Consider the following 16,602-nt stretch of genomic DNA (forward strand, 5'->3'; position numbering starts at 1 on the left):
AGGTCTTACAAATAGAAGCTATAAAAACACTAACCAGGCCTGCGCTGGTCCTGTGCCACAGCTCTCTGTACCCAGATCCCACAGGAAAGAGCTAGTCTCATAGGAGTGCTGACAGGCAGCCCTACAGGAGGGTAAAGCCACTATCAGAGACAGCAAGACCAGCTAACACCAGAGATAAGCAGATGGTGAGAGGCAAGGGCAAGAACCTAAGCAACAGAAACCAAGGCCACTTGGCATCATCAGAGCCCAGTTCTCCCACCACAGCAAGTCCTGGATACCCCAACACACCAGAAAAGCAAGATTCTGATTTAAAATCACAAGTCATGATGATGTTAGGACATAAATGACTCCCTTAGAGAAATACAGGACAACACAGGTAAACAGGTAGAAGCCCTTAAAGAGGAAACATAAAAATCAACCAAACAGGTGAAGGAATTGACCAAAACCATCCAGGATCTAAAAACAGAAATAGAAACAATAAAGAAATCACAAAGGGAGACAATCCTGGAGAAAGAAAAACCAAGGAAAGAGATCAGGAGTCATAGACACAAGCATTATCAACAGAATAAAAGGGACAGAAGAAAGACTCTCAGGGGCAGAAGATAACATAAAAAAACATTGAAACAACAGTCAAAGAAAATACAAAACACAAAAACTTCCTAACCCAAAACACCCAGGAAATCCAGGACACAATGAGAGGATCAAACCTAAGGAAAATAGGTATAGAAGACAGCGAAGATTCCCAACTTAAAGGGACAGTAAATATCTTCAACAACATTATAGAAGAAAACATCCCTAACCTAAAGAAAGAGATGCCCATAAACATACAAGAAGCCTACAGAACTTCAAATAGATTGGACCAGAAAAGAAATTCCTTTGGTCACATAATAGTCAAAACAGAAAATGCACAAAACAAAGAAAGAATATTAAAAGCAGTAAGGGAAAAAGGTCAAGTAACATATAAAGGCAGACCTATCAGAATTACACCAGACTTCTCAACAGAGACTATGAAAGGTAGACAATCCTGGGCAGATGCAACACAGACCCTAAAAGAACTCAAATGCCAGCCCAGGCTACTATATCCAGCAAAACTCTTAAATTAACATAGATGGAGAAACCAAGCTATTCCATGACAAAAACAAATTTACACAATACCTTTCCAAAAATCCAGCCCTACAAAGGATAATACAAGGAAAACTCTGACACAAGGAGGGAAACTACACCCCCCAAAAAGCAAGAAAATAATCTAATTTCCATTATCCCAAAAGAAGATAGCCACACAAACATATTCTACTTTTTACAACAAAAATAACAGGAAACAACAATCATTGGTCCCTAATATCTCTCAACATTAATGGACTCATTTCCCCAATAAAAAGGCATTGATTAACAGACTGGATAAATAAACCTGACCCTACATTTTGCTGCATGGAGGAAACATACCTCAGTGACAAAGACAGCTACTACCTCAGAGAAAAAAGCTGGAAAACAATTTTCCAAGCAAATGGTCCCAAGAAAGAAGCTGGAGTAGCCATTCTAATGTTGAATAAAATTGACTTTCAACCAAAAGTTATCAAAAAAGATAAGGAAGGACATTTTATATTCATCAAAGGAAAAATCCACCAAGATGAACTCTCAATCCTGAATATCTATGTTCCAAATGCAAGGTCACCTACGTTCATACAAGGAACCTTACTAAAGCTCAAGAATAAATTGCACCTCACACAACAACAGTGGGAGACTTCAACACCCCATTCTCATCAATGGACAGATCATGGAAACATAAACTAAACAGAGACACAGAGAAACTAAGAGAAGTTATCAACCAAATGGATTTAACAGATATCTATAGAACATTTCATCCCAAAACAAGAATATACCTATTTTTCAGCACCTCATGGTACCTTCTCCAGAATTGACCATATAATTGGTTACAAAACAGGCCTCAACAGATACAAGAAGATTGAAATAATCTCATGCATCCTATCAGATCACCATGGACTAAGTCTGGTCTTCAATAACAACGAAAACAACAGAAAGCCTACATACATACACATGGATGCTGAACAATGCTCTACTCAATGATGACATGGTCAAGGAAGAAATAAATACAAAAATTAAAGACTTTTTAGAATTTAATGAAAATCAAGGCAAAACATACCCAAACTTATGGGATACAATGAAAGCAATGCTAAAAAGAAAACTCATACATCTGAGTGCCTCCAAAAAGAAACTGGAGAGAGCATACACTAGCAGCTTGACAGCACACCTAAAAGCCCTAGATCAAAAAGAAGCAAATACACCCACGAGAAGTAGATGCCAGGAAATAAACAAATTCAGGGATAAAATCAACCAAGTAGAAACAAAAAGGACTATATAAAGAATCAACAAAAACAGGAGCTGTTTTTTTTTTTTGAGAAAATCAACAAGATAGATAAATCCTTAGCCAGACTAAGTAGAAGGCACAGAGAGTACATGAACTAACAAAATCAGAAATGATAAGGGAGACATAACAATTGAATCTGAGGAAATTCAAAAAATCATAAGGTCCTACTACAAAAGGCTATACTCAACAAAACTGGAAAATTTGGAGAAAATGGAAAATTTTCTAGACAGATACCAGATATCAAAGTTAAATCAAGATCAGATAAACCATCTAAATGACCCCTTAAGTCCTAAAGAAATAGATGCAGTTATTAAAAGTCTCCCAACTAAAAAAAATTCCCAGGACCAGATGGGTTTAGTGCAGAATCCTATCAGACTTTCATAGAAGACATAATACCAATACTGTCCAAACTTTCCTCAGTGTGACGCTAACCAAGCAAGTGAAAGATCTGTATGACAAGAACTTCAGGTCTCTGAAGAAAGAAATTGAAGAAGATCTCAGAAGATGGAAAGATCTCCCATGCTCATGGATTGGCAGGATTAATATTGTAAAATGGCCATCTTGCTGAAAGCAATCTACAGATTCAATACAATCCCCATCAAAATTCCAACTCAATTCTTCATAGAGTTAGAGCAATTTGGAAATTCATTTGGAATAACAAAAAACCCAGGACATTGAAAACTATCCTCAACAATTAAAGAACCTCTGGGGGAATCGCCATTCCTGACCTCAAGCTATATTACAGAGCAACAGTGATAAAAACTGTATGGTATTAGTACAGAGACAGGCAGGTAAATTGATGGGAGATCACTTGATCTTTGACAAAGGAGCTAAAACCATCCAGTGGAAAAAGGATAGAATTTTCAACTGGTTCAACTGGAGGTCAGCACGTAAAAGAATGCAAATCGATCTATTCTTATTGCCTTGTACAAAGCCTCAAGTCCAAGTGGATCAAGGACCTCAACATAAAACCAAATACACGGAAACTAGTAGATGAGAAAGTGGGGAAGAGTCTCGAACAAATGGGCACTGAGGAAATTTTCCTGAACAGAACACCAGTGGCTTATGCTCTAAGATCAAGAATCAACAAATAGAACTTCATAAAACTGCAAAGCTTCTGTAAGGCAAAGGACACTGTCATTAGGACAAAATGGCAACCAACAGATTGTGAAAAGATCTTTACTAATCCTATATCCAATAGAGGGATAATATGGAAAGAACTCAAGAAGATAGACTTCAGAGAATCAAATAACCCTATTAAAAATGGGGTACAGAAGTAAACAAAGAATTCTCAGCTGAGGAATATCAAATGGCTAAGAAGCACCTAAAGAAGTGTTAAACATCCTTAGTCATCAGGGAAATAGAAATCCAAACAACCCTGAGATTCTACCTCACACCAGTCAGAAGGGCTAAGATAAAAAACCCAGGTGACAACAGATGCTGGTGAGGATGTGGAGAAGGAGGAACACTCCTCTATTGTTGGTGGGATTGCAAGCTGGTACACCCACTCTGGAAATCAGTCTGGAGGTTCCTTAGAAAATTGGACATAGTACTATCTGAGGACCCTCGGACTATCTATACCACTCGGGGAAATACCCAAAATATGCTCCAACATACAACAAAGACACATGCTCCACTATGTTCATAGCAGCCTTATTTATAATAGCCAGAAGCTGGAAAGAACCCAGATGCCCTTCAACAGAGGAATGGATACAGAAAATACAGTACATCTACACAATGGAGTAATTCTCAGCTATTAAAAACAATAGCTTCATAGTCAAATGGACAGAACTAGAATTTATTATCCTGAGTAAGGTAACCCAATCACAAAAAACATACACATGGTATGCACTCACTGATAAGTGGATATTAGCCCAAAAGCTCAGATTACCCAAGATAAAATCCACAGACCACGTGAAGCTCAAGGACGACCAAAGTGTAGATGCCTTTAGTCTTTCTTAGAAGGGGGAACAAAAATATTCACCAGGACAAATTACAGAGACAAATTTTGTAACAGAGACTGAATGAAAAGCCATCCAGAGACTGCCCCACCTGGGAGATCTAGTCCATATACAGCCACCAAACCCAGACAACATTACTGATACCAAGAAGTGCATGCTGACAGGAGCCTGATATAGCTGTCTTCTGAGAGGCTCTGCCAAAGCCTCTCAATGACAAATACAGAGGTGGATGCTGGCAGCCACCCATTGAACTGAGAACAGGGTCCCCATTGGAGTAGTCAGAGAAAGGATTGAAAGAGCTGAAGGGGCTTGCAACCCTATAAGAACAACAATACCAACCAACCAGAACTCCCAGAGACTAAAGCACTACCCAGAGTACACATGGACAGACCCATGACTCCAGCTGCATATGTAGCAGAGTTGGACACCAATGGGAGGAGAAGCTCTTGGTCTTGCTAAGGCTTGATGCCCTAATGTAGAAGAATGTCAGGGTGGGGAGATGGGAAGGGGTGGGTGGATGGGTGGGGGAACATCCTTACAGAAGCAGAGGGAGGGAGGATGGAATAGGGGCCTTATGGATGGGAAACCTGGAAAGGGAATAACATTTGAAATGTAAATAAAAATTATCCAATAAAAGAGAAAAACATCAACCAAACACACACACGGGTGGAAGAACGGGCTTTTATTATAAACACTAACGATGTGACCCAGAGGAAGGTAGAGTCTAGTAGGAAACACTCAGTGGTCAGGCTCATGATGCAAGAGGCAAGCTGCATGACCAGCTCATCGAGGACCTTCACAGTGATGTCCCTCTGGAGTGCTAGCTACTTCCCTGTCTATGCCTACATGGAAATGGCCCAAAATTCTATCATCCCACCAGACTGTTTCATAGAGAAGTGATTCTCCACTGATATTTCTTCATAATGATTTACTGAAAATACATGTCACGACTGAAGCAAGAGACCAGTCATGTCTTCTAATATATGCTGTCCCTACCGACCATCTAATTTATTACTTTTATATGATGTTCTTCTATGAGCTACTCTGAGGCTCGTTTTGACCACTTTTTAAGGAATTAGCAAAAAAAAACAAGACAAAAACTCCAAAGAAAACAGCAGCCTGCCCATCTCATAGTCCCTGGTTGTAAGTGAAGCTTAGCCCAACATAGTTATAAGCAATGTCCTCCCTCAGAAACCTGTGTATGCCTGACTTGGCTGATAAAACTCAGTGGGCACAGATAGCCTTAAAACTGTACGTTGGTACTGGACCATTAATTTGTCTCTCAAGACAGACTAGGAAACACTTGTACATGCATGCAAGAATGGAATGATGGATTTTTGTTTATAATTATGAAAATTAAAACAATTTAAATGTCCAGTGTAAGAGGATAATTCACTATATGTCGATATAAGTGTAATAAAATATCAAGGGACTAGTAAAACCATGTTGTAGAACAATTTTATAGTATGCAAATATTTACATTAACTGTTAAAAAGAAAAAGTGGGGACTTCTATTTGGCTATAAATTCATAAATGCTCTTCAAAGTACATATTCACCTGAAAGTAAGTTTGTGAGGGTTTCAGCCATCAACGACAATTTGTCTGACGTTCTTAAGACAGCAAGTGAAACATTCTCTTCTTTAATGAGCAAGTGGCAGGTACAAACAGAAGCATCCTTCCCTGCCTGGCACTGTCACTGGGGTCTTTCTCTGGATTCTCCTCATCGCTCAGATCATTGCGCCTTCCATAATTCAGGTAAGGCTTAATGCTATGTAGAACATAGGTAGGAGATAGATCAGAGTTATGCGGAACCCATTCTCGAGGGGTAAGACTAGACAATGTCCAAAGGGGCCATCGTACTGATCTATATCCCAAGCATGTCTTATGTCACTTTTCTACAAGCAGATCTTCTTGTGGCGGGGGACATTGCTTTGTCCTGGTGATTGACAGACCCACTTGGGTTCCTTCTAATGAGATGAGGAATCACCATATGTCCTTGTTCTTTAATCAGAAAGCCCACTTCTAGATGGAAAGCATGTAGGATTTGGGGCTCTGAAACCCACTTTCGTTATCTATCGATGACCCATGGGCAGCTGAGGACTAATTAGAACCCTGCTGCTCTAGTCCTTGGCTTTGTATCATTGTAATTATTAGGGAGAGGGGTCCAGAAACCCTGTCCTCCAAGCTTGTTAATATCTAACCAACTACCTGACAGTGAGGCTCTTTCTTACTCTGGTTGCTTTGCTGTCTTCGTGAGAACAAGTCTGGGTTAGCCTGGGGCAAGAGGGAAAGTGAAATATGAAGCAGAATCAAACTGCGCTGACATCCCCACCTAGGGATGCTCTAGGTCAGAGAGCAGTTGTCTGCTCCCCAGACATATGAGGGGGAGCCTACAAAGGTCAATGGAGCCTTGGCCAAGCAGACTTGAGGCTGACCACAGACATAAGTGAGATTCACTGAAACCAGCCGAGCAGATGGACAGAGCCTTGTAGACGTCCCAGCTCAAAGGAGAGGTTTTAATTGTCTGATCGTAGCGCTTGGAGCTTGCTGGATACCTTACAGAATTGTAGCGGATGCCTGTTGTAAAGAGTCTGGGAGGAGTTAGGGAGAGCAAACAAACAAACAATCCCTAAAGGTATCTAAGAATACAAAGCGACACATTCCTGCTAGACTGCCAGCGCCAGGAAATGTCAAGTCAATATCAAAGTGGTAACTGTCAACATGTAAGTCATGCACTGGGCAGGCAGGTCATAAAACTCATATAGCCCTCACCTCTAGGAACACGCACGCACACACAGACACACGCGAACGTGCACACACACACAGACACACAGACACACACACAGACAGACACACAGACACAAACACGCACAGACACACACAGACACACACACAGACACACACAGACACACACACAGACACACACACAGAGACACACACACACAGATACACACACACAGACACACACACACAGACACACACACACAGACACACACAGAGACACACAGACACACACACAGACACAGATACACACACACAGACACACATACACAGACATACACACACAGAGACACACACACAGACACACACACAGACACACACACAGACACACACACATACACACACACAGACACACAGACACACATACAGACACACACACACAGACACACACACACAGACACACACACACAGACACACAGACACACACACAGACACACACACACACACACACAGACACACACACACGGGGAACTCCTGTCATAGCCACTGCTCTCAGAGAGTTAACAGCAGCTGTCTGATGTGTCTGATGCACTACAGACCAGACCTTTCAGTTGCTTGAGTTGGTTAAAAATCCATTAGCTCCTCACCAACGCGATTCTGAGAACAGAGAGAACCAAGGGGGCTGTTGTAAGCATCCGATGAACTTGAAGTAATAAGGTTTGTAAGTTTGACTTGAACAGACGAAAATGATACCAAGCTTTCATGGAGGACAAATGAAAGTATCTACCTGTGACATCCCTGTCAGGCAGAGACCCTTGCCATTGAAAACTCTGTTGTGGTGGTGTGCTCTTTCCAGGCAGCTGGGGGTTTAATAAGACTGTGCAGACACCTCACCAGCCAGTCGCTGGCTGCCTGCTGACACCCCTAAGGCTCTTGATGTGGAGGCTGACAATCTGAGCTAACATCAGGGCAATGGATTCCCTCAGACACGGGGGCAGAGGCTGGCACAGTAATGTCTGTCTGCTGCCCTCTCATGCATGCCAGCCTCACTATGGTCTGATTACAAGTCAGTCCCATGGTCAGACTGGGCATTTAATTCTAGACATGGCTCTTCTGCCCGGAGCGCTGCCCTTCGCTGGGACATCCAGGTCTTCCTTGAACAGAACCGGCCTTAACTCTGTGGTCACCAACCTGCCGGCCCCTCACTAGGGTTGCTTACTTGCTCCCGTTTCTCTCACTGGTGAGCTACAGACCCTTCAGCTGCTTCCTGTTCTCTCAGAATCAGGCCGCACCCCTTCCTGCAGTTCTCTCTCCTGAGAAGAGCTGATGATAAAGCAGGCTGTGCTGTGGCCTTGTATTCTCCCTCCCACTAGCTGCTGAGAGCAGGCTCCGCTCTCACTTCTTAGACCAGGAACAACCTTACATTACTGCTGGTCTTTATTAGTGCCTTCCTGCTTTGGGCCACACAGGGTAGGTCAGATTTAGCCATGGGAATGGAACTTGCTACCTGCTTCAGTGTCTATGAGTCAGAGGCCTTTGTCCTCTGGTCCTGAAGGGTCTGTCTGTCATCTCAGAGCTTAGGATGTGACAGTAGGCAGCTGCTCTCACAGCGCTGTCCCTCTTCGAGGCCTGATCATGGTTCTCCATGGTTTGAGGCTCTCTCCTAATGAAGCTCATTCTGAGGGTAGTTTCGTGTCAGCTCTTCTCTGTGAAGCCACATTCCATTTCTAACACCTCCCCGCTGGTGTGTGGCTGTTATCTTCATTAGGTGGCCCGCTATTTTTATCTTCAAGTACGGACATGCACTGTGACTGCTCATGACACCATTGAGGAATGGCATGCATTTGCCTTCCCTGTAGCACGGGGCATCTCATACAGAAGGCGCCGACTTGCCTTGATGTGCTTTCCGCACCCCAGCCTCACCCGCACAGACACTGACTCAGCAGGGAGGGGCCAGGACCCGGATGTTCCAAAGTTCCAGAGTCTGCAACGCTTAGGAGCCATGTGGAGGAATAACTGTTTCCAATGCAATAAAACAACTGACATTTTTGTCTTTTGAGAATTCTCAAACTTTATTATGACTATATCTTTAATATTTCCTTATAGCTTAAAAGTTCCATCGAACTACAAAAACACTTTGTACATGTGTTACATTTGAGTTCTCACTGAAACTTGTTAACAGAACAGGTAGCCATTCCAATAGTCATATTTAAAGAAGGGTGAAACACTCATGTATAGCACTTGTTTACGATTAAGTTTCATAAACAACTGTAAAATAAAAGCAAACAAAAAGTTTACAAATACAAACATAAAGATTTTTTAATCCTAATTATAACTTAATGCCATTTGATACACTCCCACAGTCATGGACATTCACAAAGTAAAATTTATAACAAATACCAATTTTTATCCCTAATTCATTAAACATTTTAAGATATTTGAAAACAAAATATAAAGACTGTGACTGTTTTTATAATTAACTTTTGGGTACCACCCTAAAATTCAGATATTAGGGCTTCTATCATTTTTAAACCGTTAGTTACAGTCTCAATACATTCCCCAGCTTTAAGTCCTGTCCAGTCAGACACAATACAGTCCTCTTCATGGCAACTCTCAAATGGACTGCCTGTCGGAGCTTCCAGGCTGCACTGAGACAACTGCAAAAAGAGCCGTACAGTTGATCAAAATACAGCAGGTCCTCCACACAGCTCACCACAGCTACAGCAGGTCCTCCACACAGCTCACCACAGCCTCAGCTGCTCCTCCACACAGCTCACCACAGCCTCAGCAGGTCCTCCACACAGCTCACCACAGCCTCAGCAGGTCCTCCACACAGCTCACCACAGCCTCAGCAGGTCCTCCACACACCATAACTACAGCTGCTCCTCCACACAGCTCACCACAGCTACAGAAGACTGCTTCATTTTTGAGGTCAGTATTCCTCCCACACATCAGTGCACAGGGTTTTCTGTGCAGGTGGTCAGGTGATAAGTGTTGTATATAACATGAAGTCCACTAAAGACATGCACAGGTGCATGTGTGTATGTGGGAGTGTGTGTGTATGTGTGTGTATGTGTGTGTGTATGTGTGAGTGTGAGTGTTTGTGCGTATGTAAGTGTGTGCGTGTGTGTATATGTGTGTGTATGTATGTGTGTGCATGTGTATATGTGTTTGTGTGTGTGAGTGTGAGTGTGTGTGTATGTGTGCATATGTGTATGTGTGTATATGTGTGTGAGTGTGTGTGTGTGTATATGTGTGTGTTTGTGTGTGAGTGTCTGTGTGAGTGTGTGTGTGCGTATATGTGTATGTGTGTGTGCGCGAGTGTGTATATGTGTGTATATGTGTGTGAGTGTGTGTGTGTATATGTGTGTGTTTGTGTGTGAGTGTCTGTGTGAGTGTGTGTGTGAGTGTGTGTGTGTGCGCGTGTGTGTATATGTGTGTGAGTGTGTTTGTGTGTGTATATGTGTGTGAGTGAGTGTGTGTGTGAGTGTATATGTGTGCGTGTGTGTATATGTGTGTGAGTGTGTGTGAGTGTGTGTGTGTTTGTGTGTGAGTGTGTATATGTGTGTATATGTGTGTGAGTGTGTTTGTGTGTGTATATGTGTTTGTGTGTGAGTGTCTGTGTGAGTGTGTGTGTGAGTGTGTGTGTGAGTGTGTTTGTGTGTGTATATGTGTGTGAGTGAGTGTGTGTGTGAGTGTATATGTGTGCGTGTGTGTATATGTGTGTGAGTGTGTGTGAGTGTGTGAGTGTGTGTGTGTTTGTGTGTGAGTGTGTATATGTGTGTATATGTGTGTGAGTGTGTTTGTGTGTATATGTGTTTGTGTGTGAGTGTCTGTGTGAGTGTGTGTGTGAGTGTGTGTGTGTGCGCGTGTGTATATGTGTGTGAGTGTGTTTGTGTGTGTATATGTGTGTGTTTGTGTGTGAGTGTGTGTATATGTGTGTATATGTGTGTGAGTGTGTGAGTGTGTGTGAGTGTATATGTGTGCATGTGTGTATATGTGTGTGAGTGTGTGTGAGTGTGTGAGTGTGTGTGTGTTTGTGTGTGAGTGTGTGAGTGTGTGTGTTTGTGTGTGAGTGTGTGAGTGTATATGTGTGCGTGTGTACATGTCTGTGTGAGTGTGTGTGTGTGTGTGCGTGTGTGCGTGTGTGTGCGTGAGTGCGTGTGTGTCTACACTGTCACACTGCCCATGTCATCTCCTCATATTTTCAGTTATATCTTGGGATACTATGATCTTCCATCTGAGTTTTCTATATTGGTTAGTTTTTTAAAATATTATATGAAATACATATTAAAATAGCTTTAGTTACATATTCTGTGGCCATTTTTAATAAGTATTTACTTTACCCACAATAGTCCTTGTTATAGCTTAGATGGGAAAGGCAGTAGTGACGCACTGTGCACACATCTACTAACATGAGTCTCAGTTTCAAGACCAACTACAGAAAGACCAGCTCATGCGATGAAAAGACAAGGATATGCATGCAGTTCCTGATATAATATGTGTCTTTTAACCCAAATAATTATTTGGCAAACATCCTTATTTGCATTCAGATTATCTATTTAAAAACGAGGTGGCTATACCAAAGTCTGATTAACTTCTCATCGTTGCCAAGTCAGACCAGCTTGTCAGCAGTGTTCACATTAGCTAAAGAAGAGCGTCCTTGGGAGGGGCTCAGGGGAGGAAGCTCATCTACCAGAGCACACAGAGAAGAGCTTTGATTGTGGGTGGGCATGTGCGCTCTCTGCCTTCATGACGAAGAAAACAGCAAATTCACAACTCTGAAAGGGGTCACATGGCATCTGCTCAGAATCAACACAGTGCAGATTGGGAACATCTCCAGTTTTAAGTAGAAGCCACATTCTTTGCAGAAACAATGAAAAGAAAGAAGAAATAAAAGAACAAATCCCAGGGGGATGTGATATTTCTTTACTTTTAAGGTGGAAATCGCTGCACTTTAATGGTTGGCTTCATGGCTGCTCTGCTCATTAACAGTGAGGAGGCCCAGGCATCCAGAGCCCTTCAGGAGCTACCAGTGAAGCCTGCAGGAGCTGCTCACCTGGTGGTGAGGTAAAATAAGTAACTCCCACACTTCCTAAATGCCTTTGAAACACAGAACAATATAAGAATCTAAAACAAAAGAAGGCCTACCTGGGGCTGTATTAAAACTATGCATGTGAGCATTAGAAATAAAAATCAAAAGTGATTTCTATTCCATCAAGCTACTAGTTCTAATGGCAAAACAGAAGCGAATCTATGGCTGTAAAAACCCCAGGATGTCACTATAAAAACCAGTCAGGCTGTATTTTTGAAAAGACAAACTGCTGGGACTGAAAAGGAAAGAAAAAAGGGGGAAAAACCAAAAACCACAAAACACAAAACACACTGCATAAAACCATGCAGTGTTGAACTGAGCACACAATGGCTAAGGAGGAGTAATGTGTGTACTTATATTTGCATTATAATTTGTATTACCGTATAGATAGCTGTATATTACACACACACACAAATACATATCACACACACACATATCACACACTCACACATCACACATGCACACATATCACACACGCACACATATCACACGCGCGCGCGCACACACACACACACACACACACACACACACACAATTTGTATATAACCCATGTCACCAGTCTACACACCCTGTTTACAAGTGCAGCCATACATGGGAAGAAGCCTGTGTACTGGAAGCATGGCGGAGAAGCACTGTAGGCTGACTCAGCCTGCAGATCAGGGCAGCTGCGCTGCTGGCACTGACTGGGAGCTTTCTGGGTTTTCTAAGTCAGCAAGGGCTGATGCTTACTTCCTCTAACACATTCATTTCCAGGATGCTAGATTCTGTATGCTTTCCTTAACCTTTAACTTAGTAAGAAGGGCGTTAAAGACTCATCTTTAGCTGAGCACCAATGATTCCAGCACTCAGGAGTTACAGCCGAGACAGGCAGACTCATGTGAGGCCAGCTCCTACTGCACAGAGAGCCCACACCACCAGGGAAGGCTCTGTCTGCAGGGGAGCTAGAACAGGATGAAAGAGCCACGTCTCCATCCCGGCTAAGGGACTAAGTGAGGCTGGTCTAACTCTTCAGACAGTTCTTTGGGTAGGACATGTCCTTAGAGCAGTGGCACAGTCCTCAGCAACAGAACCTGGATGTACACTAGGTCCACGTTATTAACAAGTAATAATAAGGTAATGAAGCTCCAGTGACTGTACCGGGGACTGGCCTGGTGTGCTCTCTTGACTGGGGCGCAGTATGCATCGGAATGAATTAATGAAGCGTGTTCTGGTGAGCTCCACCTCTGCTTGGTTAACACTGGGGGGTTTTTTGCCTTTCAGTGGCCAAGACATGCACAAGTCTCAGTGCATCGATGGGATAGAAAAGGTCCCACCAAGCTACTCCCCTGTTCCAGGGATCTGCTACTGTGTACCTCACTTCTCTCACCTGGAAAGATTGCAAGCATGGGGGGAGTCGACTGCTATTCATCTACAACTGTCAACATCACTGGGTTAAGAAATCTCCATAGAATTAATGGCATTCGGAAAGCAGGTGTGTCAGTTTGGGCTTCTGTAGAGACAGCCCGTGAGGACTTTGGGCTAACCAACCATGAGTTCTATGACACATTCATAACACAGCTGACCTACTCAAGTCAGAATCCAGCGGTGTTACTGGGAGATAGGGAGTGGCAGGCCAGAGGGCCCCGCTGCTGGAAGCAGGTCACTGGGAGCACGCCCATGCTCCCTGCCCTGGGCCTCTCCTGTCTTCTCTCCCCTGCTTCCTGTCTCACCCGGATATGACGTGCCCTGCACCAGCACAACCTCCAAGATGAACTGGGAACTCTTGTACTCATTTCTCCTCATTTAGGTCAGGCATTGTTTCACGATGGCCAGATGAGTGAGGTCCACCTCTGCTACAGGAAGCCTGCACCTTCCTTCATCCCAACCCCAAGATCTAAACTTAGAGCTACCTCGTGCAGACACTTAGTTTTCCAGGAATATAGTTTGGTTTCTTGACAGCTTCTAGTTTATTAATATCATGATGATCAAGCTTCAGACATGGAGAAAGGTGCTGTGCCTGATTAAAGTGGACAGAGACCCTGAGGCTGGGTGGTGCCTCCGCACACTGACCTGCTCGAGCCCTGGCCCGTCCTCTCTTGCCGTGGGCTCCTGTACTTGCTGCAGCATTTTCTCCAGTTCTTTCAGCAAACCTTCTGTCTCGGAGACAACTAAGGGAAATTATGAACACAGTAATAGCTGCATCTTTAATCAATTCCATCTAATTCATAACCTTAACCACCCAGAGAGAATTCTTCTAAGTAACACAGAAATAGAAAGAATAAACTTTAATATTTTTTTAAAAAATTTATCTTTACTTAGCTTAAAACGTAAAAGATTTTGTTATAGCTTTTCCTTACCTGCTTAATTTGGGTTATCATATGGTTTTTATAGCTTTTCCTTACCTGCTTAATTTTGGTTATCATAAGGTTTTTATACAGGACCTCTGCTTGTTGCAAAACTCTATTATGAATTTCCAGGGTAAATTTTTATAATTCTTTGAAAGAATAGCTAATTTTCTTGATATGTATTTAGTATAGAATGCTTTTGAAATATAAAAAGCTCATTAAAGTCGTTGCATATTTCTTCTTAATTAGGGCTCTAGGGTACCAAGTTCAATTATGTTTGTAAAGCTCACATCACAAGCACGGAGCTATAGGCAGTTGGTGGTGGGGGAAGTTGGTTTTCTTTAAAGGGTATGTCCTCTGAGGTCCACAGTGTTCCTCTAAATGGCCCCATCGCCATGAGCACCGAGACTAGACTACCAGATTATTTTTTTGGTGGGGGGACACAAAGTTAAGAGAGCTGAGAAGTAGGGCATGGACTTCGGAGGAGAGGGTGTGGGGGTGACGATGGTTGGAATGCTTTGTACCCACGCAGGGAGTTAAAGGCTGCTCTTCGAATGGGAAAGCACACAGCAGAGCAGCTGGGCTGAGTGCACACTTGTCCTTTCTGTGTGAGAGGGGCCTCTGCGGGTGCACACGCACTTTTGTGGGTGCCTGTGGAGGCCTGGGGTTGGTGTCAGGGTGATCTTCCCTTGTTCTGTTCCCTTATTTACTAAGAAAGGAGTCTGAGCTCCTGGACATGGCCAGTCCTTCTGGCCAGCTTGTGGCCCACTGACATTTGTCATGGTTTCTGGGGATTCTGACTTCGGTGTCACACTTACAGGGCTGGCAATTTAACTACTGAGCCAGGTCCAAGGCTCCATAGGTCCATCCATTTCTAATCCAAGTGACAACATATGTTAACTGCCCAGCATGATTTTAAAAAGAAAACATTATCCTGATAAATGTTTTTTTGATAGCTATGAAGTAAAAAATGTGTTTACTATTTCATTTAATATGTTGAGATAAAACAAGAACCCCAACACCACCTAAGAAAGAGCCTATGATAATGACAGAATTGTATTCTGATTAACAATATGCAGTTGAATTCTCTACCTATATAAAACCAGTTTTAGTTGACACAAAGTCTTGCTGAAGCAAAGATCAGAGAAGACAGCTGCCTGGCACCAGAGACAGAAGCCTGCCCAAAGCCAGCGTAACCCAGAGGGAATGTCACACCCTTGCCTTCCACTCTGATCCCTGCAGTCTGACACAACACTTCCTCTTCTCTGCCAGGGCAGGTCACCACAAGTCATAGCACTTGGCACAGCTGGAAGGCCAAGGAACATCTAAATGTAACCAGGCAGGACAAAAGAAAGGGAATTCTAAATCCCGATAAAGCACTATTAATAGCAGTGTTGACCAAAAACCAGCAGTTGAGAAACAGAGCCCCCGTGCTTATTGCTATACCACAGGCTGTACGACAGGCAAACCAGTTTTCCTTACACACACCACGATCTGCATAAATGTGCTGACCAGCACCTCTCTGCAGAAGCACCGTCTGTCTATTCAATCAATACATGTGCACAGTGCACCCACTGTGGGCCGGGAACTCAGGGGAGTGCGCAGAGCCTAGGAAGCCTCTTACTGTGGACTCTGCACAGCCGACATTAGGGTATTTGCAAAACTTGTTTTGAAATAACCCAAGAGAAGCTCAGGAGTAAGCTCTTACGTTTAAAAGCAAGACAAACAAAGCTTGCAGCTGACATGTTGGTGACCTCCCAAAGCATCTGTTTTCTTTGGTTACGGCTGAAGACAACAGAGTACTCCATTCTGGACGTGGAGTACTCAGAATCACCTGGGTGATTCATTTTAAACATGGATTCACCGTGTCTACTGAATCCTCAACTTGCTAGAGGTATGAATGCTTGTACTAAAGCATATTGAATGAAATTAATGTTTACTTATTTACGTGTATGTGCGTGTGTGTGCATTTGTGTATGTGTGTGCACGTGTCTGTGTGTGTGCGTTCGTGTCTCTGTATGAGTGTGTGTGCATGTGTGTGTGTGTGTGTGTGTGTGTGTGTGTGTGTGCCACAGCATGCAGGCAGAGGTCAGTAGACAACTGTGAGAAGGAGGC

At 43.1% G+C, this 16,602-nt stretch overlaps 1 protein-coding gene across 23 annotated transcripts in view; it reads right to left on the minus strand.

The window, feature by feature from the left end:
* Nucleotides 1-16,602, minus strand: part of Zcwpw2 (zinc finger CW-type and PWWP domain containing 2) — a 144,876-nt gene that overhangs the window by 43,347 nt on the left and 84,927 nt on the right. For 18 of the 23 annotated variants that reach the window (XR_015626964.1, XR_015626963.1, XR_015626962.1 and 15 more), the window contains 2 exon segments: nucleotides 14,213-14,310; nucleotides 9,114-9,725 (listed from right to left, as the gene is read on the minus strand). Coding sequence is in view for 18 of the 22 variants with exons in the window: in NM_001430697.1 (NP_001417626.1) it covers nucleotides 9,564-9,725; nucleotides 14,213-14,310 (260 nt within the window). In the remaining 4 variants the exon portion in view is untranslated. 23 annotated transcript variants of the gene reach the window in all.

Source organism: Rattus norvegicus, chromosome 8 (assembly GCF_021556685.1).
Source record: "Rattus norvegicus strain SHRSP/BbbUtx chromosome 8, alternate assembly SHRSP_T2T, whole genome shotgun sequence".
Classification (NCBI taxonomy): domain Eukaryota; kingdom Metazoa; phylum Chordata; class Mammalia; order Rodentia; family Muridae; genus Rattus; species Rattus norvegicus.